The 24,695-nt window shown below is 50.9% G+C and overlaps 1 protein-coding gene across 1 annotated transcript; it reads left to right on the forward strand.

Moving 5' to 3' along the window:
* Nucleotides 1-9,220: 9,220 nt before the first annotated feature.
* On the forward strand, nucleotides 9,221-18,209 carry PROK2 (prokineticin 2). The gene is made up of 3 exons (XM_075432758.1): nucleotides 9,221-9,331; nucleotides 13,023-13,148; nucleotides 17,360-18,209. The coding sequence occupies exons 1-3, from the start codon at nucleotides 9,221-9,223 to the stop codon at nucleotides 17,483-17,485; spliced, it is 363 nt and encodes a 120-aa protein (XP_075288873.1). The 3' UTR covers nucleotides 17,486-18,209.
* The last annotated feature ends 6,486 nt before the right edge of the window (nucleotides 18,210-24,695 follow it).

Consider the following 24,695-nt stretch of genomic DNA (forward strand, 5'->3'; position numbering starts at 1 on the left):
TGGGGTTATTTTTGTATTTTCAAGCCCTATTTTCAAAAAATAGCAGTGCACTGGGAAGGGATTTGCTATATAGTCCTTGAAAATCCAACCGTTAGGGTGAGAGACTGGAGACTCTCCCCGAGCAAACAGCCAGCCCCTTTCCAGGGGCGAAAGCCCACTTCTCCCAGTGATCCCACCACGTGTGTGGAAACTCGGTTTTGGGAGTCTAGTCGCTCGCCTTGTTTCCAGCAGGGTTTCATCAGCCAGTACTACCCCAGCACAGGGTTAAAATAGATCTCCTGAGCTCGAGCGTATTGTCAAGGCAACAAGAAACAAGGTTCTGTCTGGTCTTATTCACAACTCACCACAACCGTCTTACCCTCAGGTGAAGCTGGTTTTGCAGGACCCTGGTCATTGGAGGGAGAGGAGATGCTGGTTTGGGGGGAAATGGAAGATGTCATCGTCACATGTCCCTGGGTTGGCTCCTCTGTTTTGGCATAGTCAGTAGAAGGGGAAAATGCACTGTGTGAACCCGGGCAGTGAAATAGGTGCTGCAGGTCCACTTGCTCAGCATGGAGAAGTCGGCTAACGAGGCTGGTCCACGGTAGGGATAGCTGAGCCCAACCCGGGTGTGCACAGCCTGAAGCCCCATGCCATGCTCCAAGGTGACCCAGGAGACAGAACTGGAACAACACGCAGCCCCCAGTAAAGCGGTTTTGAGACAGCAGAGCTGCTGCCGAGGGTGCTGCTGGGCTGCGCGGCCGAGCGCAGACAGCCTCCGCCGCACCTTTCGCCTGTCACTCCCCAACCACGCTCCTTTTTGCTGCTTCCTTTCCCTCAGCCTCATGCCATCCCGTCCTCCTCTCCCTCTGTCCCCCCCCATCTGTGGTCTAGTGACTTCTACCCAGATAACGAGCTGTTTGGAGGATGGAACGCATCTTCCCAGCCCTCAGCTGGCCACTGACGCAGGCAGCCAACACCAGCCCTCATTGCTGGGGGTTTGTTTTCGTTTGATCTTCACCATAAAAGCAACCAATTTGAATTCCTGGAATAATTAGCTGCCCTTCGGACTAGTGGCTCTTGAAAAGTGAGCTGGCAGAAGAACAGAGCAGGGAGTAGGAGGGCAAGGTGGGTAATTTGTCCTTTGTAGTGACTCGTCTTCAGGAGGTGAGGCAGCAGGTCACGCTCTTCCCTCGAAAGCCGGGGCTGGGCGGGCGCGTTGAGCTGCAGAGGCAGCCAGGGCTTCCCTGCCCGCCTCCTGCCCGCAGCCACCCCGGGGTCTGCCCGACCCCTCGGTCAGACCAACCAGCCAAGTCAGCGGTCGAAGCGTTTGCAGCGCAAGCCCACGTGCAGGACTCACGCTGGTGACTGTTGCTTGGCAGAGTCCCCTGTATCTGGCTAGAAGATAAAACCAAGATGCTGACGTCTTGGTGACGCTAAAGACTCCATGGCTTTTCTTGAGAATAGCCCAAATAGATCTAGCACTTTATTTTCTGCATCCTGAGGGAAAAAAAAAACCAAAAACCCATGACTACCAAGCCGGGGTGGGGTTCTTTTTCTTTTCTAGTCCAGAGTTGTTCTTTAATGTGGGCTTGTGAAGTTAAGTCGTTGCCAATTGTCACCCCAGATCTGGTTGTACCCCAGCCACCACTGAATTCATTCAGGAGAATGCATTTCACTAAGTGCTTTGGGATTCTCAGAAATGTAAGTCACTAGAGAGACATTATAATTTTCTAAGTTCGTACTTAAGAGAGTAGTAAGTGCTGTTTCCATGTTGGAGGTCGCTCTGGTGAGGGGAAGCATTTCGCAGCCATCCCCACAGGGCTCTTAATGCATGCTTTTTGCTAACGTGCCATTTCACTGGAATTTTCACCTTTCTGAGCAATCTTGCTTAGAGGTGAAAGGGAGAAAAAGGAATTCAGTGGTACTCCAGGGCCTGGAGGCACCTCAGCTGTGCTGGGAATCCCTGCCTTTTTGTGGCAGCGAAAGATGAAGCAGCACAAAGAACAGAGGAGAGGGAAAAAGTCAGAAATGAGAAAAGTAGGAGAGAAAGTAAGAGGAAAAAAAACCCTCACGGGGGACCTGAAGGCCAAGACAGATCAGAAGGTGGATGAGATCCTTCTGTCTGTGTGTCCTCCCTGTTTCTGCCTTGGATGACCAACGTCCAGGGCATCAGGGAAGGCTGGAGAGCCCTGAAGCTGCTAATCCACTATTAGTGGTGAACGCCCCATCCAGCGGGATGTACGGAAACATGGTCCCATGTACACTGTTGCCTTTACTTCCCTCCCTGCACATCACCCCCCCACACCCCGCCACACACCTCAGACATACCGTAAATACCCCAAATTAGCAGGAGAAAAGCTGTGGCCACTGCGTGCCTCATGGAGACAGCAGGACAGAAAGAATGTGCAGGACAAGGGATTTTAGGGGCAAAATTCCCAATTGATTCTGGGAATTTGCAACACTCGGGATACAAAAACCAAACAACTGACTGTTGTTTCTGGGTCTTGCTTCCAAGGGTAATTCTTTCCTGGCCTAATATGCTAACAGGGGCAGGAGCACAACCCACCCTGTATCCTCTCGCTGGCCACCACCGCGTTCCAGCAAAAGCCTGGAAAAGCAAAGAAACAAAACCAAAACAGAAACTAAACTGTGTGTTAAGGAGGAAAAAAACTTCTGCCTGCTCGCTGCAGGCAATCCAAGGAAGCCACGCAGCACGATTACAGTACAGTAAACAAAAACTGAACAAGTGACCTCTTCTTGGTCCCTTCGGAGACAGTGGGAAGCCAGGTCTGAGCAGCATTCATGGCACTGGTGCTGGTTTCCATGATGCAGGGCACAGAGGAGCCTGGTGGGGTGCCTGGGGGGTCCAGGAGGCAGGGGCACGTACACAGGGTGTGCAGGCATCAGGGTGGGCTGCAGGCAGGGACCCACAGAGGGTACGGGCAGAACTGGCAGGGACCAGAGGGACCCCTGAGGGCCCCGGCAGGGGGGAAAGGTGGACTGGTGTGTTTATTAATACAAGCTTACAAAACGTGCTCAGCATTGGTCTAGCCAGCTGCATGGAGATGTAGGACAGATCGCCTGGCTGCGGTGGGAGCAGAGCTACGACGACGCCCTCCTGAATAACCCGGCTGAGGTTATTGCCCTTGGTAGATTTCTATGGCTATGGGAGCACTTCAACCTCTTGCCCCCATGGCCCAGTAAGTCCCATCTCAGTGAAAAACTACTTCACTCGGTAGGTTCCAGCACGCAGGGAGGGAGCACGGCTCCGCCAGCCAGTCCCTTACCCACAGCTTGCAGCTACTAACTCGTTCTGGCGTTCAGAGGAAAGATGTTTCCTATCAAACGCAATCAGTAGGAAGAAAAAAGGTTGAAAGAATGTTTCCCTGAAGCCCAGCTAACTCCCCAAACCAATACTGCATCTTCTTGGCAAAAAATCTACATTTTTTTAAAGGCATATCTGAAATTACAGCAAGGCATTGAGTCCCTGCCCATCACATAAATCTGCCGTTCCCGATGAATCATTCGGAACTGTGCTGCCCTGGACTTTGCAAACGCAGTCACACCGATGCGTAGAGGTCTAAGTAACACCTGCGTACAAGTCAAAGGAGTAATTTTTCATGAGCAACTAGAAATTGCTAGTTTTGTTTGTATGTTTGCAGCTTTTTTTTGTTGTTCTGCCGCTGCCACTGTTACATGAGTGGACTCTGTAATATTCCACTTCGATCCCTTCGAGCTAACGGGAGAACGCGTACTTCGCAATCAAAATGATTCATGCGGTTACAACGATCCAGTGCAGAGCAAGGGAGCAAGAATCCCTAATCTAGAACATTAGCACTTATCTGTTAAACGTTCTTTTTTAACATCCTGCAGAACCATCATTTTATTCCTTACATAAGGTTCTTCGTGGACTACTATGACAACGGCAGCACTGAAAAGCAGCGTATGGAGACACAGGGAGCACCAGGAACACACCGCTAGAACAGCAGCTCATTGCAGCTCTTCTTATCTGACCTCAGAAATATCAACACTTTGAGATCCTTCCTTGTTGCTAAGAGTTTTGCAAATCTGTTTCATTTTTATTAGCGTGTTCACAAGCCTGTTGCTGTTCATACGCTGATAGTTGACTCGGTCTGCAAGAATATATAAGAAGAGAGCTGGGTAGCTAATCGTGTGGGGTGAGAATATTCCTGAACACGCCAGAAACTTTACAAAGTTTGTTGGTCTCTTGGGAAGGGCTCGGAGATGAGCTACCAGAATAATTTGATGGTGACAAAAGTGTTGCTTCGCTGGGAGAGAGTAAGAGGGCTCAGTGTTAATGACCAGGTGCCGTGGGGTTTGCTCCCAGCTTATAATTACATGCAGAAGATGAAAATTCCTGATGTTAGAGGGCATAACATCATCTGCCGGTCCAAATCAGTCAAATTCAAACAGGAAACATAGTTTTAAGAGTTGGAACGGTTTGCTGAGAGAAATGGTGAATTCTTCGTTGTTTTAAGTCAACGCTTGGTTGCTCCTGAGGTATGTGCTAGTTCAAACCACAACGTACGTCTCTCTATTTAGGATTCACTAATGAACTGTATGGCTTGATTTAGTAGGATTTCAGACTAGAGTGCCTCTTCTGATCCTAAAATCTACACATCTCCTCGGACTTTCTCTTCCTCAACTTGGTTATCTGATGCCAGAAGAGGCCAGAAGTGAGCCTGAGGTGTGGTGATCACGACAGCAGACCACTGCGGCTGGCTCCGAGCAGCGGATGGCGAGGTGTCCCCTTCTCGGTAAGCAGCTCCTTGTTTCTCCCTGCGGGTGGGCGTGCTGCTGCCGCTCTCCCCGCTGCCTCCTCGCCCGTGCTGGGGCAGATACCTGCTGACCTCTCAGACTTGTCGACAAGTTCACGCAAGCAGCAGCCTCATGGACATCTCCGAAGGCAACTACAAGTGTGAGGCTTGCACACAGCAGTCTAAATTGCCTTTCGTTTTCTTTGCGCTACACCATGACGCAAACTGCTGTCTGTGTGATCTAGGATCACAGCGGTGGGTGCCCAGACTTGCTAAGCAGTTTACGCTTCAGATCCCAGCTGGGTTTTAAAGTCTCCATGAGAGCTTGAGGTACGAAGCCTCCGTTTCTCAGCCAGCCCGCTGCTGGTAACTGCTGGAGACGCTGGCCAACTTCAGCCACATCAGAGAGAGGTAGAAAACTTAGAAATAATTTACAAAAATCTTTGCAACTTAAAAAACCATATACGATAGTTGGGTAAATGCTGGGGACCCAAATTAATGCCAATACAAGCAGCAAGGACCTCTTCTGCCTTCTGTGCAACCCCCAGGACAGAGGACGAAAGAGCAAGCATGGTCTCAGGCTGGTTGCCTGCGAAGAGGATGGTTTGGGCTGGCCTCTGCTTGACTGAACGTTAATTACTGACGTAAAGCAGAAATGTTGGGTGAGAGGATGGCATCCCAACCCAGGTTACAGCTTAGGAATTAGGATATTACTGCATGAACTGTGTGTTGAGGTTATTCCAGGCACTGAAGACAATGGATGTGAGGTCTTCCACACCTTGGGTGAACTTCCACACCTAGACTATAAGTCTACATAAGCATGTGATATAGATGAGTATATTCTTCCCATACGAGAGACAGCAAACTTGCACGGCTTCACTGAATTCAGACCGTGTTTTGATACGTAGTGTGAAGGATTAAACAAATTAGATACTGTCTTATTAAGAGAGATTTTTAGGACAAAAAGCTAATTCTCCTGTCTTGCATGATATGCTTTTTCTCATTTCTTTCATGAGAAAACTATCTTTTTAGATAGCTGATGTATTCACATTCTTAATCTTCAGAAATCTGTGAACGCTGTAGTGCATTATCACTTGAATAGGCCAAATAATTATCGGAATGCCTACTCACAGGCAGTTAGCTTTCAGCAAAATTGGGGCTTTGAGAAGAACCAGAAAGAGCTACCAACCGTACTGAAAGCTAAAAATAGGTATTTCACTCTGGGTTCTTAAAGAAATTGAGGACTTTTGGATGATCGTTAACATACTGTGTCAAATCTAAAGTATCGTGAATAATTTGGAGTGATATTTCCTTATTCTGATGGCAGAGCTTTTATGGTGGAAGACGTTTAGTGGATTTGTGAAGCTGATCTGAAAATGGGACTTCTTGGGCTCTCTCGTTGGGAGAAGCCTAACCCTACCCGAGCACAGCCAAAGCCGTAACTCCACTGAAGCCTTGCCTAGAGGGTGACTATGTTGGATCCTTCTGCCGGGTGCTTTCATACAGAAGGACAAAAATCTTACCCAGTAGATTCATTTACACTGAGACGGTGTCGCAGATGTCAGCTGGAAAAGCGTCTGCGTGGAGGAAGGGAGACGACACCTGTGTTAACTGCGGGAATGTGAGAGGGAGGTTGGAAAGCTGTGTCTGCGCTGGGCTGGGTTGTGCACCGTGCTGTCCCTCGTGTCCCCACGGGCACGCCGGGGCTCTTTCGGCATTGTACCAGCAAAGACAGAACGAAATACTAGGAGAAATGTTACGCATTTCAGAATGAATCGGTTCAGTTAAAACCCAGCTGTGCAAAAAAACCCTTTTAAACTAAGAAAAGTAACGTGAGGCTATGCTTCAAAGTGGATCAAAAGAAATAAAAGGACTTCTGAAATTCCGCTGCATTTGTGAGATGGGCAATATGAAGATTTACAGTTAAGACACTGCAGATTTTTACTGCTTTAGTAGTTGAACAATTATCTAGGACGTAATGACCCTGAAATTCAGAGATTCACCAACTCAACTTTCACTTTTTAAGAACAGCAGTCATTTAATTGGATTTAATTAACCTTTCATTACAATTTTGTAATGACCTAAAGGCTGTATAGATGTGTGAGATCTCTTCTAGTTGCAAACCAGATTTAGCACAAGCTGGTAGTAAGAATATCAGCATTAATTGGATGCTAGTAAGTCTGTAGCATACCCATCTTGATAGGCAACACTCTCCTTCCCGGCTGATGGCTGGCAACCTTTCCTACATGATACCTTTCACGTAACATGGCTTCTACAAGAAATGACTGAGTCTACTTAAAACTGCACAAAATTCTTCCCATCCCCCTTATTATTTCCTCTCAATTCTGTGGTGGTTTTGAAGGATCAGGAGGTTTAGAGCCGAAAGCGATAATTTGTTTTTTAAAGTTCTGGGCACCTGGGGATGGTGAAGATAATCATTTGCGTTTTATATTTAGTTTCTGGGATACAAATAAGATTTAAACACGATAATCCCTTCACCTGGTTTAAACTAGTGACAGTTCAGCCAGACACATGGGTTTACAACAGCGAAGGGTCCATCCCAGGTACTTCTCATACTCCCATGTCAAAACTGACTTACCCCAACTTGCTTTTAAAGCTTTCTCGGAGTAAGGCTCTATTTACTCAGCCCGTGTTTGTCTTGAGTGCATTTTTACGAAATACCCATGAGCACCCAAAAAGGCCACGTTTGTAACGAAAACACCTCCAGACAGACCGGCCCCCCGAGGGGATGCTGCTAAGGAATCGATCCGACAGCTCCCGCCCGGGACTGAACCGAGTGGGAGCGTGCCAAGATGCTGGGTGCGTTGTACGCTCGCCTGCTGCTCCCCTGCACCTCGCCTCGGCTGAAGAACGCGGCCGTCCGAGGACTCGGGGAAATGGGGGCTCTGCAAAGGGTCAGCCTCCCTGTTCGGAAAAAGGGAAAAATCCGAGAAAATGGGGACCGATGTGTGAGAACGGGACGCATCGGGGGGGCTGGGCAGGGCAGCACAGAGGGATGGGAGAGATGGAAGGGGGGATGGAGAGGTGGGAAAAGGGACAAAAGGGAGTTAGGAGGGAGAGGAAAGGTAAAAAGAACTAAGTGTAAAGAGCCAGGAAAGTAAAAAAAAGAAAATAGAGAGGAAAAGCAGTGAGGCAGGGAAGGAAACTCCGCACGTGTTCTACTGACTGTCACTCGGCTCTGCTGTCTTCCCTCCGCAGGGGACGGAGATGACCGAAGGTAGCACCACTAGTCGTGAAACCTTGGCTCGTGTTGAATTTAAGGGGTGTATGTCTAGAAAGAGGAGCTCGTGGAGACAATCAGGCCACGGCCTGGTATTAGCGCTGGAAGGAGCTGGTGGTGTGCCGCCTCCAAAATGGGGGTCCCTGCTCCCCGTGCCCGTTCCCCCCACCATCTTCCTCCCAGATCTTCAGGACAGAGGAGCTCCAGGAGAACTGCTGGGGCTGCTGCTGGCCAGGGAGCTGGAGGAGCACGGGCAGAGAGGACATAGCCACTTTAGCCAAGACAGGCCTCCAGCCTGGCTGTGGTGGCTGTGGGCTACCACTGACCCACTGCAGGATGGGCTCTGACCTGCTGTGGGACCCCCAACCACTGCTGGATCCCTCTGGATCTGCTGTGTGCTGTGCCCGACCTGTTGCGGGATGTCCCACAGCCAGCCCTGGGATGTCCCCCATACCTGCTGAGGGATGTTCCCCCCCAGATCTTCTGCGGGATGTCCCCCAGCCAGCCCTGGGATGTCCCCAGCCTGCTGAGGGATCTCCCCAACTTGCTGCAGGATGTTCCCCCCCAGATCTTCTGCGGGATGTCCCTCAGCCAGCCCTGGGATGTCCCCCTAGACCAGCAGGTGGTGACCAGCCTGCTGTGGGATGTCCCCTCCAGATCTACTGCGGGATGTCCCCCATACCTGCTGTGGGATGTCCTCAGATGTGCTCCAGGATGTCCCCCTCACACCTACTGAGTGATGTCCCCAGCATGCTGTGGGATGTCCACCAGCCAGCCCCGGGATGTCCCCCTAGACCTGCTGAGGGATGTCCCCTACATGTGGTGTGGGATGTCCCCAGACTTCTGCGGGATGTCCACCAGCCAGCCCCGTGATGTCCCCCACGTGCTGCGGGATGTCCCCAGCCAACCCCGGGATGTGACTCCCGGACCAACCCCGGGACGCCCCCACAGCCGCGCCCTCCCCCCCCCGCCCCGCCGAGTCTCGTCCCGCGGCCGCGCACCTGGGCGCCGTGGGGAGCGCGCGGCGTCCCGGGGCCGCGGCGCCACCAGGGCGCGGGGGGGGGGTGCGGGGGGGGGTGACTCACGCCGCCGCCAACGGCAGCCCCCCCCCCCCCCCCCCCCCCCCCCCCCCCCCCCCCGGCTTTATAACGGCCGGGGCGGGCGCCGCGCCCGGCTCCGCTGCGCCGCGCGGGGGAGCGCCGGGCCGCGGGACCGCACCATGCGCAGCCCCCGCCGCGCTCCGCCCGCTCCCGCACCGCTGCTGCCGGTGCTGGTGTTGGCGGTGCTGGCGGTGCTGCTGGGCGCGGGGCGCGGGGCCGTCATCACCGGGGTGAGCGCCGCACCGCACCGGCGGGAGCGGGCGGGAGGGAGGCGGGGGGCGGCGGCGGCGGCGGTGCGGGATGGCAGGGTCCGGGGGAGCGGTCTCTGCCGGGAGGGGTGCTCGGAGCTGCGGGGCTCTCTGGGGTGGGCGCTGCCGGCACTCGGGGGTCCGTCCCGGATAAGTGATGCCAGCACAGAGGGGTCCCTCCGGGGTGAGGGGTGCCCGGAGCAGGGCGTCTCTCTGGACTGAGTGATACCAGAGCTTGGGGGTCCCTCCAGGGTGAGGGGTACCCGGAGCAGGGGGTCTCTCTGGACTGAGACCAGAGCTTGGGGGTCCCTCTCTGGACTGAGTGATGCCAGAACTTGAGGGTCCCTCGGGGGTGAGGGGTGCCCGGAGCAGGGGGTCTCTCTGGGTAAGGGGCAACCAGGACGGGGAAGGGAGGTTTCTGCCAGGCGATCTGAGATTCCAGGGCTTGGGAGTCTGCCTGGGAGAAGTGACACCAGGACGTGGAGGTCCCTCCGGGGTAAGGGGTGCCCGGAGCAGGGGGTCTCTCTGGACTGAGTGATACCAGAGCTTGGGGGTCCCTCCGGGGTGAGGGACACCAGGCTATGGGGCGTCTCTCCATGGCGGGTGATGCCAGCACTTGGGGGTCTCTGGAGTGAGGGACACCTGGGCTTGGCGCAGGGGGGTCCCCGGGGGGGTACCCCCAGCCCCGCTGCCCCCAACCCTACCCAGGGGGGGCCCGGCTCGGGGCACCGCAGCCCCCGCTTGGGCACACTGATGTCCCCCGTCTCCCCCAGCCCAACCGCTCGCAGCGCAGGCACCGGTGTTGCCATCAGCACAAAAACGCTGCTTTTTTTAAAGTATGACTGTGCTGCTTTTTTTCCTCAATAGCCACCCATTGCAAATGAGTCCTCTGTAGTTGTTGTTGTTTTTAGGCTGGAGATTTACTTTGGTTGTGAAAATACTTTTTTTTCCGAAGACGTTATTTAACCCAAAGTGTTGCATCACTCTTAAGTAAAATGATTTTTTTTTTTTTTAGTGTTTGCTTTGGATTAATAACCCAGCGCTTGCATTCCTCCGAGCGCTTACATGTCTTTTGTAACCATCAGAAGTTCTACTCGCAGCAGCGAATCACTCCGTGGCCGTCCAGGCTCCTTGTCCAGACTTCACTGAAGTCCATGAAACGGCTCGTAGGCATTTCTCTGGATGCCAGATCAGTTCCCAGGACTGATTAGGTTTCAGAGCAGAGAATGTGAAGGAATTTTTTAATATTTGAGAATTTCAAGTTCCTTTTAAGTAGATATATTTCCAGCAATGGAGGACCAGTTTATAGAAGTCTGTTATTAGAGTTATGGCTACACCTTTAAAGCATAATTAATCCATTAAAAAAAGTAATTGTGAAGCGCTGAATAATAGATCAAGGACAAAGCGGATTCAAAAAGTAAAAATAGATTAGAACCAGAAAATGTTACTTTATTAACTATTGCAGGGCATTTCTGCTTAAACCACTTTGATGCATTTTTGGTTCTGATGAATGGGCGAATCTCCGACGAGAGCTGACGTAGGTGTTCCCGTCCCCATCCTCTGAGCCTGAAAGGTGGTTTTCCTTTGAGTTTAAGGACCTGATTTAAACCTTCCTCACTTCGGTGGTGGTTCATGTGCTGACTTCAGTTGGCTTTGGAGCCAGCGTTTCAGCTGGGACTTTCTCCTCGAGCTGAATTTTCCACAAAACTGTGTTTAAATGGGGTGCTGGAGAGGAACGTGCTTGTTGTGTCCTGTGAAGATTAGGAGTAGCAGCATGAATTACACACTGGAGATGAGGTGTGGGCAGAGCGTTTGGGTGGAATATTTTCAAAACTTGTCCTACATTTTTGGAAGGGGAGCCTTAAATATTCTGCCAGATGTATATGTGTGTGTGTGAGTTTTAAAAAGAAATTGTTCCGCGCGGTGTTTTCGATACCCTCGATGGCGGGGACGTACTCAGACCTGTTCCGCAGCGGAGTGGTGCTTCACTCCAGGACCAGCCCCACGGAGATGGATGGGGTTTGGGACACAGCTGAGCTAAGGAGGGGGTCAGGAGCTGCCCAGGGAGGAACAGCAGAGCCTATGACTCCAGCCGAGCAGGGGGCAGCCAAAATCACTGGACCTGCAGGGTTTTTTGTGACTAAGGCGAAATTAGACTATCAGAGGGCTATTTTTTTTAATGTTTTTATTTTTAAGAGAGAGGTTAGAAAGTAAACCTTATGTACCTGGCAGGCTGTAGTGGTAGTTTTATGTCCGTATTAGTCTGAGAAGTAAATACTCTGTGTGCTTGGGCTCACCCGTAGTACAGAGCTGTCTGCTCGTTAAAAATGTGTTTAGTAGCAGTACTAGACGTTGGGGTTACACACACTATTTAATGGCTTGACCCTAACGCAACAGCTTTTGCCTAAATTACTGGCTGATCTATAGATATGTATTTTGATCTGGCTTCTGCTGGTGGAACCAGTGTAATGTTTACCCAGCAGAGTACCGTTTAATGGCATTTATCATGTAAATCCCAAGGTAAGATCTGTAAGCTTTCTCCCCTCAAGCAAATGTTTATTCCGATATGGAGTCTTCCCCAGAGCTGTTATCATCTTTATGTACATTTTTACAAGCTGCCTGTTTATGTACTGCTGACCAATGCCTTTGGTCTATCACCCCTGCTGTCAGACGTTGAAAGAGAAGTGAGTTAACTAAGCTTACCTCCGAGGTGTAATCATAACCTTAAACTAAGGGAATTTCTCATCAGAGAAAGGAGAGTGGTTTTTGCATTAAATTCATATAGTAGAAAGTCTGATAAGCTTTTGGTTAAAAAATAGGCAAAAGATGTGCAGTAACCTGTTTCCAAACCCTAACATGTCAACTGCTCTTCATGGTTTCTGGCTTTTAAAACATATCCAACAGTTTGTATTTTGGTTTGTGCTTATGTAAGCCAAAAAATGTATTGGGTAAGTGGCTGAATATTTTTCCCCCTTGCAGGGGAAATGCTACCGCAGTGGCAATTTCTTGGGTGTGGACACTTCAGCACAGCATTTTCTATTACGCATTTAAGACGTCTCTTAATTACATGTAATTCTAGGTAACAACCACATAATCTCTATTTAAATTTCTATTTCAGCTACGTCCACTTGGACTTCTCTAATAAAATTGCCATGCAGTCTTATATTTGCAAAGGCACTCAACTGTAAGATATTAGCATAAGAAACTAGAAGGAATAGTTACTTAAAAACCTTTAAATTTAAAACCTTAAAATTTAATTTCCTATCTTAGCTTTTCCATAGGACAGTATTCCTGACTGTTTGGTGAACTTGGTCCTTGCACCTGCTCACTCAGGCTCCAATCTGGGAAAGCCGAGCGGGATGTGCCACGGTCCATCAGCGCTCAGAAGCTGGGACTGTAAATCACTGACGGTCCTGGACTCGGCCCTGAGCAGCTCCGTATGTGGTCGTGGCTTTAAACGCCCCGGGCTCAGCTCTGAAACATGCCAGGAGCCCGTATGTTCGGATCCCTGGGAGATACCAGTATTGCGAATCAGCCTTAAATCTTAAATCAGCCTTAATGAGCCATGATAACTCGTGGGGTGTCAGAGGCAGCTCTTGAGCACCTGATCTATCCTATTTCCGGGATATATTTCATATTAATGTTGTTTGCCTCATGCTGTATCGCACTCCAGGCCTGCGACCGAGACCAGCAGTGCGGAGGAGGGATGTGCTGCGCGGTCAGCCTCTGGATCCGCAGCCTGCGAATGTGCACGCCGATGGGAAATTTGGGAGAGGAGTGCCATCCCTTGAGTCACCGAGTGAGTACGTCACCGGGGGGGCTGTGGGACCGGAGCTGGCAGGGCAGAAAGAAACAGGACTATACTGCGCTGTACGTCACATTGCATAAAAACTAGATGTGGTGAAAAGGCGGGGAAGCATCCCGTGCGTTACAATACCCAGGGATTTGCATCTGTATGGAAATAGCGCCGAGGTGCCTACGTAAGGAAATACATAACTGTCAGAATTATGCTGAAGGGAATCTGAAGATGAAGGTAATACATGCTTTTCAGTTTGCTTTATTGTTAGTTTGTTGTTTTGCTTCATTACATTATCCAAAAGAGCCACAGCAGTTATCACAGAATCACAGAATGGTCGGGGTTGGAAGGGACCGCTGTGGGTCACCCAGTCCAACCCCCTGCCCAAGCAGGGTCACCCAGAGCAGGCTGCACAGGACCTTGTCCAGGCGTGTCTGGAATATCTCCAGAGAAGGAGACTCCACAGCCTCCCTGGGCAGCCTGGGCCAGGGCTCCGTCACCCTCAGAGGGAAGAAGTTCTTCGTCATGTTCAGCTGGAGCTTCCTCTGCTTCAGTTTGTGCCCGTTGCCCCTTGTCCTGTCGCTGGGCACCACTGAAAAGAGTCTGGCCCCGTCCTCCTGACACCCACCCTGCAGATATTTAGAGGCATTTCTAAGGTCCCCTCGCAGCCTTCTCTTCTTCAGACTGAACAAGCCCAGCTCCCTCAGCCTCTCCTCGTAGGAGAGATGCTCCAGTCCCCTCATCATCCTCGTAGCCCTGCGCTGGACTCTGTCCAGTAGCTCCTCATCTTTCTTGAACTGGGGAGCCCAGAACTGGACGCAGCACTGCAGATGGGGCCTCACTGGGGCAGAGCAGAGGTGAAGGAGAACCTCCCTCGACCTGCTGGCCACACTCCTCTGAGTGCACCCCAGGATCCCATTGGCTTTCTTGGCAGCCAGCGCACACTGCTGGCTCATGGTCAACTTGTCATCCACCAGAACACCCAGATCCCTCTCCGCAGAGCTGCTCTCCAGCAGGTCCACCCCAAGCCTGTACTGTTCCCAGGCCTAGCCCTGCCAATGCCTACGTGTGTGAGCAGGAGCATAGCAAATGCCACCGACCTCAGTGAAACTGGACGAGATCCCGTCACCAGCACAAAAAGGTCCCCAGCCAGTGCTGGGACACCTGGTGCCTCACTGCAGCATGGTCCCTGCCACCAGACAGCAATGTCCCCTCGCGCTCCAGAGGCTGAGAGCCACTGATGCCTTCGAAAGCCGTTGAGAAGGTGCTGGCACGCACTTGCACTTGAGAAAACTCGCCACGGGCTCTTGTCACTTCTAGTCTACCTGTTAATTTTAAACACATATGTATGTATACATACAGACACACACATATACATAACACTAGTCACATATCAGTACATTATTATATGATACACTATATCATTGATATGATAGTAACAAATACATTTACTTAAGGGTATGTAATTATGAATATTATACATACTATGAAGAAGGCTGTTTATTTATAGATAATACAAAAGACTGACTGGGATGTTACCAAGGAGCTTGAGAACGTGGTGGTCTTCAGAGCCATCCTCAGGGAAGAGTACGGTCCAAGAGTTGTCACATGCGAAAAGTATCAAGGCAATAAACTTAGCACGTAAACATGCAGCTAGTGAGCTGCCTCTCTCACGTCTTATCTGATGCCCGGCTTCTCAGCTCTGTACCTACAGTTTATTTCCTCAGATTTAGGAATCTCAAGGCTCTGTTCTATTACAGTTACATTTTTAAACCTTCTGCTGTGATACTGGGGACAAAATTCTCTTTATTTCCATGCAATGTAGCAAGTTTTTCATGTAAAGGCTCTTATCTTAACAGTTATCATGATAAGAGAAATTGTCTTCTAGGGTTTTTTTGATAAGTGTATTGCTATCAGGCAATAATTTTTCCTGCCTGATATATGTTAAGCTAATTGCCCACATAATTACAATCAGAAAAGATGCCTGTCCACCCCAGACTTACGGTCACAGTCACTGGTGTTTATGAGCTTTACGAAGCTAATTTTAGATTTAGATTCCTCACCACACTGCTTGTCATGAGAAGTACAAAGCAAACTGATTTACTGTAGTATGTGAAATTAGGTGTTTTCAAGGATGAGGAGCTTGCTCAACAGTTCTACTCCCCTAAATATTTGGGCAGGGGGAAGGTGGGAGACCAGTTGCCCTCAGAACCAAAACCCTTGCGTCTAGCTGCAGGTCGGGTACAAAGCAGGCACCAACCGTGGCCTCGCCATCGCCTCGGGGACCTCCTGAGGGGCCTGGGGAGATGGCTGTTGGTTGGGTGTCCACCTTCTGGTCTCCTTCTCAGCAACTGGGTGGCATTGGCTTCATGCCGCGAACAATCTCAGCTGGCACTGAGCCGGCCAGGCGGGTGAGGTTCGGCAGGTGAGCAGTCAGAGCTGGCAGCGCCAGGGTGGCTTCGCTGCCGCTGTGCACCTTGCACACAACCCCCATGGCTCTCCCAGGAGCTCCCTTCTTCCCTTCTCACCTCCAAACTCCCATTGCCCTGTGGCAAAGCGCTCCCCGGCTCAGCCAGCATCGCCAGCCCCGTCTCCGGGCGCGTGGGCTCTGCCCGCGCGGGCAGAAGCTGCACGCCCCGGCGAAGCGCCCGTCCCACAGAGCTGTCACCCGCTGCCTGTCCCCAACTGGGTGTGTTATTAAGCCACGTCGTCAGCGTGGGAGTCCCGCTGAAAGGAACTTTTCCTTGCAGCGAGTGTAACATTTTGAATAAATCATTCGAGCTGTCGGAGGGCTGAGAGGTACCTCTGAGTCAGCCTTACCAGCCCGAGGAGCTCAGCTTTTAGGCTTCTCTGCAGTGCTGTGCGTGGGCACCCAAAAGGTGTGATTCCCATGGGGAGTCCCCAGTGCCCACGGGTGGTGGCCTCTCCGCTCACAGGGCGGTGGTGGATGCCGTGGGGAAGCCCACAGCATCCCTCGCTCTGGGGCTGCTCTTCAGACGGTGCCAGGCAGGGGGCTGGCACTGGTCCAGGGCACCGCAGGCGATGGGAGCCCCCCACTCCCCCCCCACGCCCGGCGGGGTGTCGCTGGAGTCGGGCAGGTCCTTGGCGTGACGCACGGGGGAACGTGTGGGACATTCTGCCTTTGACTTTTTTAAAGAGAAAAACTGCATGCTGACACAAAGCAATCTTGGAATATTAAAATCGCAGGCTTAAAACGCCCAGAAATGTGGAAATGAGGGAATCAGGGCTGTCTGCTTGGCTGGCGCCGGTGGCTTTGTACCTCTGTGCTTCCCTCGCTGCATCCCGTCGGATGCTGAGTGCGCGCTGCTGGCAGGCGGCACCGTGGCTCCGGGCCACGCCGTCCCACCGGGCTGTCCCGCTCGGCTCGTGCGCTGGCGGAGGCACGGCTCCTGCCAAAGATGGAGCTTGTGATCGAGCTGTTAACGAGCGTCAGTGCATGTGCGCTTCGTGGCGCAATGAAATTTGTTTAATGCAGTCCGTATGTGTGCTCCCTGCAGCACAGCGTGGCTGGAGGAGGGCGGGATGGAATGAGAAACCTCTGTCCCGTGGCAAGGGGATGCTGCGCAAAGGGAGGTCGGGTGAGGTGACACACAGAGATCCCTTCCAGCCTGCACCACCGTGGGACCCTGCGGTCCCCGGGTCCTGCCACGTGGCTGACGGGCTGCTCTGCGCCTGGTGGCCACGCAGGAATCGGGGCGAGCAGAAAACCCCGCACAGCGAACACCGCAAAACGTGATGCTGCAGGCCAGCGTAGTTTCACAACAGATGCCTTCATGAAATGGGAGTAAACGGAGAACATGTGTCACTGATGGAGATTTACGCAGCAACACGGACCATTACGTTTCGCTCTTAACTGTGGGTGGACTGGGAAATGCAATGGGGTTGGCTCCGTCGGCTGCTCGTCGGCCCTTGTGCTGCAGCTCCTGGGGATCTCCGGCGGTGGAGGGAGGTGGGCAGCGCTCCCCGCATCCCCGCCGCTCATCCGAATCCAGGAACAGGCTGCCCAGGGAGGCTGTGGAGTCTCCTTCTCTGGAGATATTCAAGACCCGCCTGGACATGGTCCTGTGCAGCCTGCTGTAGGTGACCCTGCTTCAGCTAGATGATCCACAGAGGTCCCTTCCAACCCCTACCATTCTGTGATTCTGTGATTCCCCAGGATCCCCGTCCCTGACGCCGGTGCTCTTTGTCCCCAGGTTCCCTTCTCCGGGCGGCGGATGCACCACACCTGCCCGTGTCTCCCCGGCCTGGCCTGCGTACGGACTTCTCCCAGCAAATTCAAATGTTTACCAGACTTCAGAAAAGAAGATGTCTTCTTCTAGCAGGAGCTATTCCGCGCTAAAAGAGCCGCTCGCTGTGTTCTTTTTCTTGTTGTTGTGACGAACAAGGTACTTGCCAGGGGAAACCCTTCACCATACTTTCCTGCCTCACCAACATCAAAACTGAAGAGGAGATACTGTGCTGCAGTGGCCAAGGTTCTCAGGAGGGACTCGTGGTGGCGGATGCTTTCATTCTGGGGTGAGCCACATGAGATTTGCTAAGGCAACGCTGCTTGCTGAGGGCAGGAGCTTAACGATTTCTGAACCGTCTGATGGTCTTCACGGTTCCAGCTTAACCCCAGAATAAAAACATCCAAGATTATTGTCAATTTTGGAAAATTTTGGCCACGCTTTTACACTTTGGAATGCCTGAATTGAACTGAGAGTTGAATAATTGCGTAGCGTGAAGCATATGATGATTGCCAAAGTAATGTATTTACATTACATTTCGTATCTTTATTAATATAACTGTATTTGTAAGTTAGACACATCTCTAGGGTAAAAGCTTAACCAATAGATGTAGTTTTTACACTTTTAAAAAGTGGCAGGTGGAACCAAAGCATTTCAATATTCAGAGCATTAAAGGAGTTTGTTATTTTAGTATTCTAAGATGAGAAGAAGTTGTTGTTACTTGAGTTGGTGTAAAACTACCTGATCATCTCAAACTATGTATTAAGATGTAGTTTATATTAAAAAAGGAACCCTGAAGTTTATTGTAATGGGCTGCCTGACTTCTTGTATATGTATCATATTTGCTGTGTAAAAATTCTGTATCAGAATAATGGCAGTATATGATTTGATTTATTTTAATATTATAATATTATTTTGTCATTGTGGCTTTCCATTTTTATTCAGTGTAATCTGCTATCACATACTTGATTCAGCCAAGCTAGCAGAGCTCCTTACGGGTAGCTTAGTGAAAGATGATGTGCCTCTGGCTGCTTTTCGGGAAACTCAGCAGTTTACAAGGCATAAACTCCTCAACCAAGCTGCAGTCTTCGACGACGGAGGAATCTTGGTGTAGCTAATGCGAGAGGTTTTTCTTGGCACGTGCCTCAAAGGATCAACTTTAGCCCAGCAAACATAAACTTTGTGGGGCTTCTATGAAATACTGTGCAACTTCATATTTACTTGTCAGTCCCTGGAGCTGGAATTCCGATAGTTTGTGTGAGTTTCACACGTTTCTTGCTCTCAGACATGCAAACATATGCTGGAACTGGGAAAGTGAAGTCATTCATCTTTCAACAATCAGTGCTTTGCTGCTGCTGACGATGAGGGGTTTGAGAGAAGTTAGCACACTTGTATGAAAGCAAACACCTGTATTAGAGAAGATGAGAAATGTCCCAGTGAGTTTACCAGGTACTTTCCACTGGGCTCCACAGCCTCCCTGAGAAGGCAGAAAGGAACAATGGGATCTGCTGTTTGGCCAGATCCTTGGGGATCCTGCATACATTAGAAAAATAGGTGTCTTGAGAGACAGGATTGCTTCCTCCCAACTCCGAGCAGCCCAAGCCTGGGGCTCCTGCTCCAGTGCCTATCCCTTTCGCTTCACCCTTTGCACTGGCGATACAGCAGCTGTGCAAGTAGCAACAGACTCAGGTTCTGTGGGGGGAGGGAGGGGAAGAAAAAGAAAATAAGAAAGTCTGAGGTGTCACCAAACAGTAAATTTATACCCGGCTTGCATTAGTGTGCTCTGTGCCTGCATTAGAGCTGAAGCCTTAGAGGGGCTCACCTCTAAGCCAAAGGGCTGGATTGTGCTGGTGAAAGACCAGCTCGTTCCCATGCTAATGCGGCGGTCTGTGAGCACTGCAGAAACCCCCGTAACCTGGGCTTCAAAACAAACCCCAAACCTGATCCTGCCACTGTCGCTTAATAGGGGGGCTCCCCAAACACCCCATGCACCCACACAGTCTGAGCCTGCAGAGGAGGAACGTACTGCGACCCTGAGGGTTGCTTTTCTGTCCATGTCTATCAATATAAAATCAGCTTAATGTCATGGACTCCAGCTTACACTCAAAGGGAAAACCAAGAAGGAAAACAAGCAGCCCCAACGCGTATGTGTCCTGTCTCTTGCTCCATTCATTTTTACTACAGCACATTCTCATGGTGCTCAGAGCGATGAACCGTAGCAGGAAACACCAGCCCTGCTTCTCATCTCCCACTGGCATAAATCCCCGGCGGCTCCGCTGAAGGTAATAATCCTGGTTTGTATCATGGTAAGTGAGTGGACAATTATATCTGCTGACTGCCTTAGACCTGCCAAACCAAACTCCTAGCAGAGTTTATCAGACAAGAGCAGAGCAACTTTGTAGTTGTAATTTGTGCCAATTAACTTGTGGGATTCGGCATTTATCTGGGTAATGAGAACAGCCCCAATTACAGGAGTTCAAAGGTCGCACTGTCTCGAGGCGGTGGCAGTACCCGTGTCCTGCAGATGCTCCTGGACAGGCATTAGGAAGGTGCTCCTTTGAGAAGGATGTTACCTTGTGCTTCTCCTCGAGGGGCTTCTCCACACCTTCCCTGCTGCCGCCGCCGGAGCACGGCTGCAGACGTAGAAGAGCTAAAGGGAACACCTCACTGTCCTGCATCCCCACTGTATTCACTTGGCAATCCATGATTCCCCTTTTAGCAACTGAATTCTCATTAACTGATGCTCACAATGAAGGTTAGTTGATTTGAGAGATCGTTTTGGAAGGAAGATGAAGCTTTTGCATTCCAGTTCTTTTTGAAACTCTGCCCTAATCAATTATCTTTTCTCCTGTCCTAGGGGAGGTTTCCTATCCCAAGCACACCTGCAAAGTGCCTTTAATTTCTTTCTGCAGCAGAAGGGGGGAAAAAAAGCCCTTTACTTTTGCTTTGCAGTGGTCATAAGTAAACCGGTGACCGCAAGAAGTATTTCAAAGCGTAAAGGGCCATGCGTGTCCCTCTGCTTTTCCCTTGAGCCAGCTTTCGACTTGAGGGGCACAGCAAGCTTGCCTCCAGATGGATGATGGAAAAGGTGGCCAGCCTCAAGCCGGCTCTGCCACGAAGGGTCTTCTGCAGACCCCTGGGCTGCTCCGTTTGCCTCCGCATCGCCCCGGCAATAATCCCAGCCCAGGAACAGCTTCCTCGCCTGCCTGGGAGGGAGCGAAGGGGGCAAGCCCTTGCAGGAGGAATCAGATGAGAGAAGAGACCAAAACTCTGGCAGCCCTGGAAACACCTTCATCAAAGGGAACAGTCTCCTTCTCCAGTACGCGGAGCTTGTTAAGAGAGCCTGCTTTAAACACTTCCCTTTATTCACTCCACTCAGGAGTTCTGTGCCAATGTTTGGTTTCATTTTCTTAATATTGAAGTAATATTCTTAAATATTAATAGAAATGTGTGTGTTAATTTTTAATATTATATTGATATTACAGATATGCTATAGAATAATGATGATACCACACCAAACTGTGGGAGTTTGCATGTTTATTACCCACTTTTGGGTTTGCAGAGAGACATTTCGGGTAAGGACACCACCACACACAAGGAGCTGCTGCCTCCATTTGATCACACGCTTGTCAGGAGAGGTGAAACAAGGTGTTCTGCGTTTGCGGGTGCACAGCTGGCTGAGCAAGCACGCCCCTGTAAGCCCGGGGGCTGGAGGGAAGGCTCTGCTGCTGAGCTGGAGAAAACCCAGCTGAAGCGCAGCCTCATCTGCATCCTCCTGCCCACAATTCCTCTTAAGAAACTCCATCACTTCTGAAAAAAAAGGTTACAAAAACTTTGAGTGAGGGGCTGACATAGAATAAATTCACCTTGTTGGGTAGCAAATGGTGCTCTGTTCTGCATGGGTGCTTACCCAGGAGACAGGTCACCCTAACCACAACCCTGGTTTTACAGGAGGAGTAGCTGGAGTGAGGAGACTTTCTGGAAGACTGTGAGTCAACTGGTGGGATAGTGTGGAGGAGTTTGTGCTTGTATGGAGTGCTGTAAGGTAAGAAAAAGGGTTGTGGCTGGTTGTGTTCTTTTGTGGGTAGACTAGAAATGTTAAATTTGGTGTTACACCAGAACTGTAGTGTGTTGAAAGATTTTACAGCATGTCTTTTTTTAGAGGGACTTTGTTAATTTGCCTCATCAGCATAATGTACCTTCACGAAGTATGGTAACAGCAAGTGTGACCATAGACTGAGGTCCTCGCTGATGCCTTCCCCCCACCTCAGTTGCTCTCTGATTTGTTATTACTGCACAGATGGGTATTCAAAAGAAACAGAAGGTGCTAAGAATCCCTTGATTTAAACAAGATGTCTCAGGATTTTGATCTTGACAATGTGTAGCATGTTTTCCAGAAGGAATTAGAAAATTGCAGGATGAGAAAAGACTCTGCAAATACAAGAGGATTTTGATAATAGCAAAATCAATGTGCCTTTCTCTATTATACAGATATGAAATGCCATACCAGCGGGGGTACGGCTGTTAGACTAATCAATAATTGTGAGCACAGGCATGGAGATGAGTTTAACGCGCATCAAACACGCAGCAAATCGCCTGTCACTTCTCAAGGGCAGGCTTGGCTGCCTGCAGACCCGGCTCAATGCAGTAGGATACAGCGCAACGATTTGGCAGGGCAGGTCGCCCCGTACGATGCAGCTGCCTCGGAGCACGGCGGTGACCTTTGGGCCACTCTGCCTGGTCATCAGGGCTGGGAAAGGCGGAATGGGAAGGGCTGAAGCCGAGTAAGGGAGGGCGGATGGCAGCGCGTTTCACGACGAGGAGTACAGCCCAGGGTAACAGCAGAGTGTGCAGGAGAGGAGAACGACCAATATAGCCATACAGCACACTTGTAAACACCCCCATGGCAGAGGTTTCCCAAAGGTTGAGTGCAAGATAGCTTAGTATAGGGGAAAAAAGTGTAAAAATGACAGAAAGTCTCCTCCGCAAACCCCACTTTGCCTGGGAAACTGGGCACGTGTTAATTGGGTGCCAGGAGTGCCCAGAGCATCCCAGATTGGTGCTGCTTTGCACCATGGCACCAGATATCAACGTGTTACAGACATGTCCCCGTCCCCAGAAGGTTATGGATCTCATAAACCAGATAAAGCACGCGTCTGCGCTGTACGCAGCGTGTAGCCACATTGCTGCAGCCTGAGCTGTCCTGGGATGTGTAACCGCCCCTGTGCTGTGTCCCAGCGGGTGGCAGCGGGAGGATGGGCCGTAGCTGTGCCCCTGCCAGCACCCTGCAGACACAAGCATGCAGGCTCCATGGGGCTCTGCATCACACAGCATCCCTTCCCGGGCTGGGAATCCCACCCGGGCCTCCCGAATCCCAGCGCCGTGCCTCCACCACAGCATGGCAGCACGTGGAAGGGATTAAATCTGGTTTTAAATGTAATGCGGCTTTGTAAATCCTGAGGCTGTAACTCAGTTCAGAGGCAGACTGAAAATATGGCCTGGTTCCAGCGAAGCAAGTAGAGCTGAGCCTTTTTTATTTGCTTTTTCCCTTGTACGTGTGAATGCACTCATGCCATTTCACGCAGACGTCTGTGGGTTCTTTCAGTGCGAACGGGCAGCCGCTGGTCTTGCTGCAAAGAGTTCACAAGCCAGCAAAGCTGCTATGCATCTCAGGGGGGTGCAAAGCTGGGCTCACTCTTTTTTTACTCCTCCGGGCTACGCTGGAGCCCTGGCAGCAGAGCACATGGCCAACCGCTTCCATGGGACCTGCCAGCAAGGCTAGCTCAGGGAGAGGCACTGGCGAGGCAGCTGCAAGCATGCTCACTCTTTCAAAAACCTTCACTGCATCCTGTCAAATTAGTAGAGTTTCTTTTTTTCCTCCCCAATTTCTTCTCTTATGTGGGTGAAACCTTGACAGGAAGGTCCCCCAGCCCTTCAAATTCAATGGCAAAACTTCCTGACTGCAGTGGTGTCATAACTTCACCTCCCTCCCTGCCCTGGTTTCATGAAACTTCCCAAAGCCGCTAACAAACCTTTCACACATTGCAACAGAGCCTTCAATTATCTGGATGTGGTTTACATCAGCACTTCTGCTCAGACAGATATTGCACAAACAGAGAGTAAGAAAAAGTCTGTCTGTCTGGCTGGGAGTTTTGGATCTTGGGAGAGGGGAAAACAGCGCTGAGACCTCCATCCCCACCGGCAGGTCCTGCAGAGCCCGGCTTCTGCAGCATCCTCCGTCGCCCTGCCGGGAAGCACTCTGGCGATGCTCAGCCGAAACGCGTGCCTCCTTGCTTTCACACCATGGCTCCCAGCTGTACCTCTGCCCGCGATTCTGCCGGCTCCTTGGCTCGCGTGCCCATGTTCTCCCCCTTTAGTCACACTGCAGCTTGGCTGAACATATTGCACGTTCATCCATCTTCCTCCACACCCAGATGTCTTCTGCGGCTCCGCCGGAGCTCGCTCTCTGGGGCAGCTTGGCCCCATGGGCACCCAGAGCTGGTCCCTCTGCCCCGGGACCACTGCAGCCCTGTGGCACCCAGGGGACCGTCCCCCCCTCGGCACGGCACAGTGGGGGACCTGCCGTGTAGTGTGAGTGTGCAAGGCCTAATGAGGGGAGCGGGAAAGGAAAAGGAAAGGAAAATGCCCAGCTGATTTACTCAACTATCAAGCTACTCGACTGTTTCCATCACCCTCCCGCAAGCACTCGGTGACAGATGGGGACAGATTGAGTGGTTCGATGGAGTGAGGTAATATTCCACTAAATCATTCCCCTTTCTCTCACTGTCAGAAAGCACCCAGACTTCAGCCCTTCCTCCTGAATCTTCCGGTTGTCCCTCTCTGGATTTTTTTTTTTTTTTTTTTTAATGACAAAGCCATTTTCGCTCTACTGCTAAAATTTCTGAGAGAAGCAAGCACTGGTATTTATAAGGTATGATAAAACGGGTGTTGTCAAACAGTTAGCAAAAGGAAGGAGTGAATCACTGCGAGCCAGAAAGGGTTCTGGTGCTGTTCACTGGTGTTTCTGATTTCTTTGCCACGCTGCGCGCTGGGGCTGAGCCCCGGTCCCGGCGCAGGGAGCCCAGCAGCAGGCTCCCGGGCAGGTGTGCCGTGGGCAGGCATGCAGGCTCACACCGCGCGTCTCACAGATGGAGGATCCATTTTTTCCCCGGATGATTTGTGCCAATGGTTAATCATCCTCACACAAACACAGGATTGTTGTTTTTTTTTTTTTAATGACACACCAGTAAATAACATTCAGAAACTTTCAGATGGGCTTTCTCTTCACCGGGCGGTCTCTTGA

This window comes from Opisthocomus hoazin, chromosome 11, assembly GCF_030867145.1.
Source record: "Opisthocomus hoazin isolate bOpiHoa1 chromosome 11, bOpiHoa1.hap1, whole genome shotgun sequence".
In the NCBI taxonomy this organism is placed as follows: Eukaryota; Metazoa; Chordata; class Aves; order Opisthocomiformes; family Opisthocomidae; genus Opisthocomus; species Opisthocomus hoazin.

Bases quoted from the DNA above. Each gene is read 5' to 3' on its own strand.
- PROK2 (XM_075432758.1), top strand. From the start codon at position 9,221: ATGCGCAGCCCCCGCCGCGCTCCGCCCGCTCCCGCACCGCTGCTGCCG. The intron at 9,332-13,022 runs GTGAGCGCCGCA...ATCGCACTCCAG, and splicing joins GCGGGGCCGTCATCACCGGG to GCCTGCGACCGAGACCAGCA. The intron at 13,149-17,359 runs GTGAGTACGTCA...CTTTGTCCCCAG, and splicing joins GCCATCCCTTGAGTCACCGA to GTTCCCTTCTCCGGGCGGCG.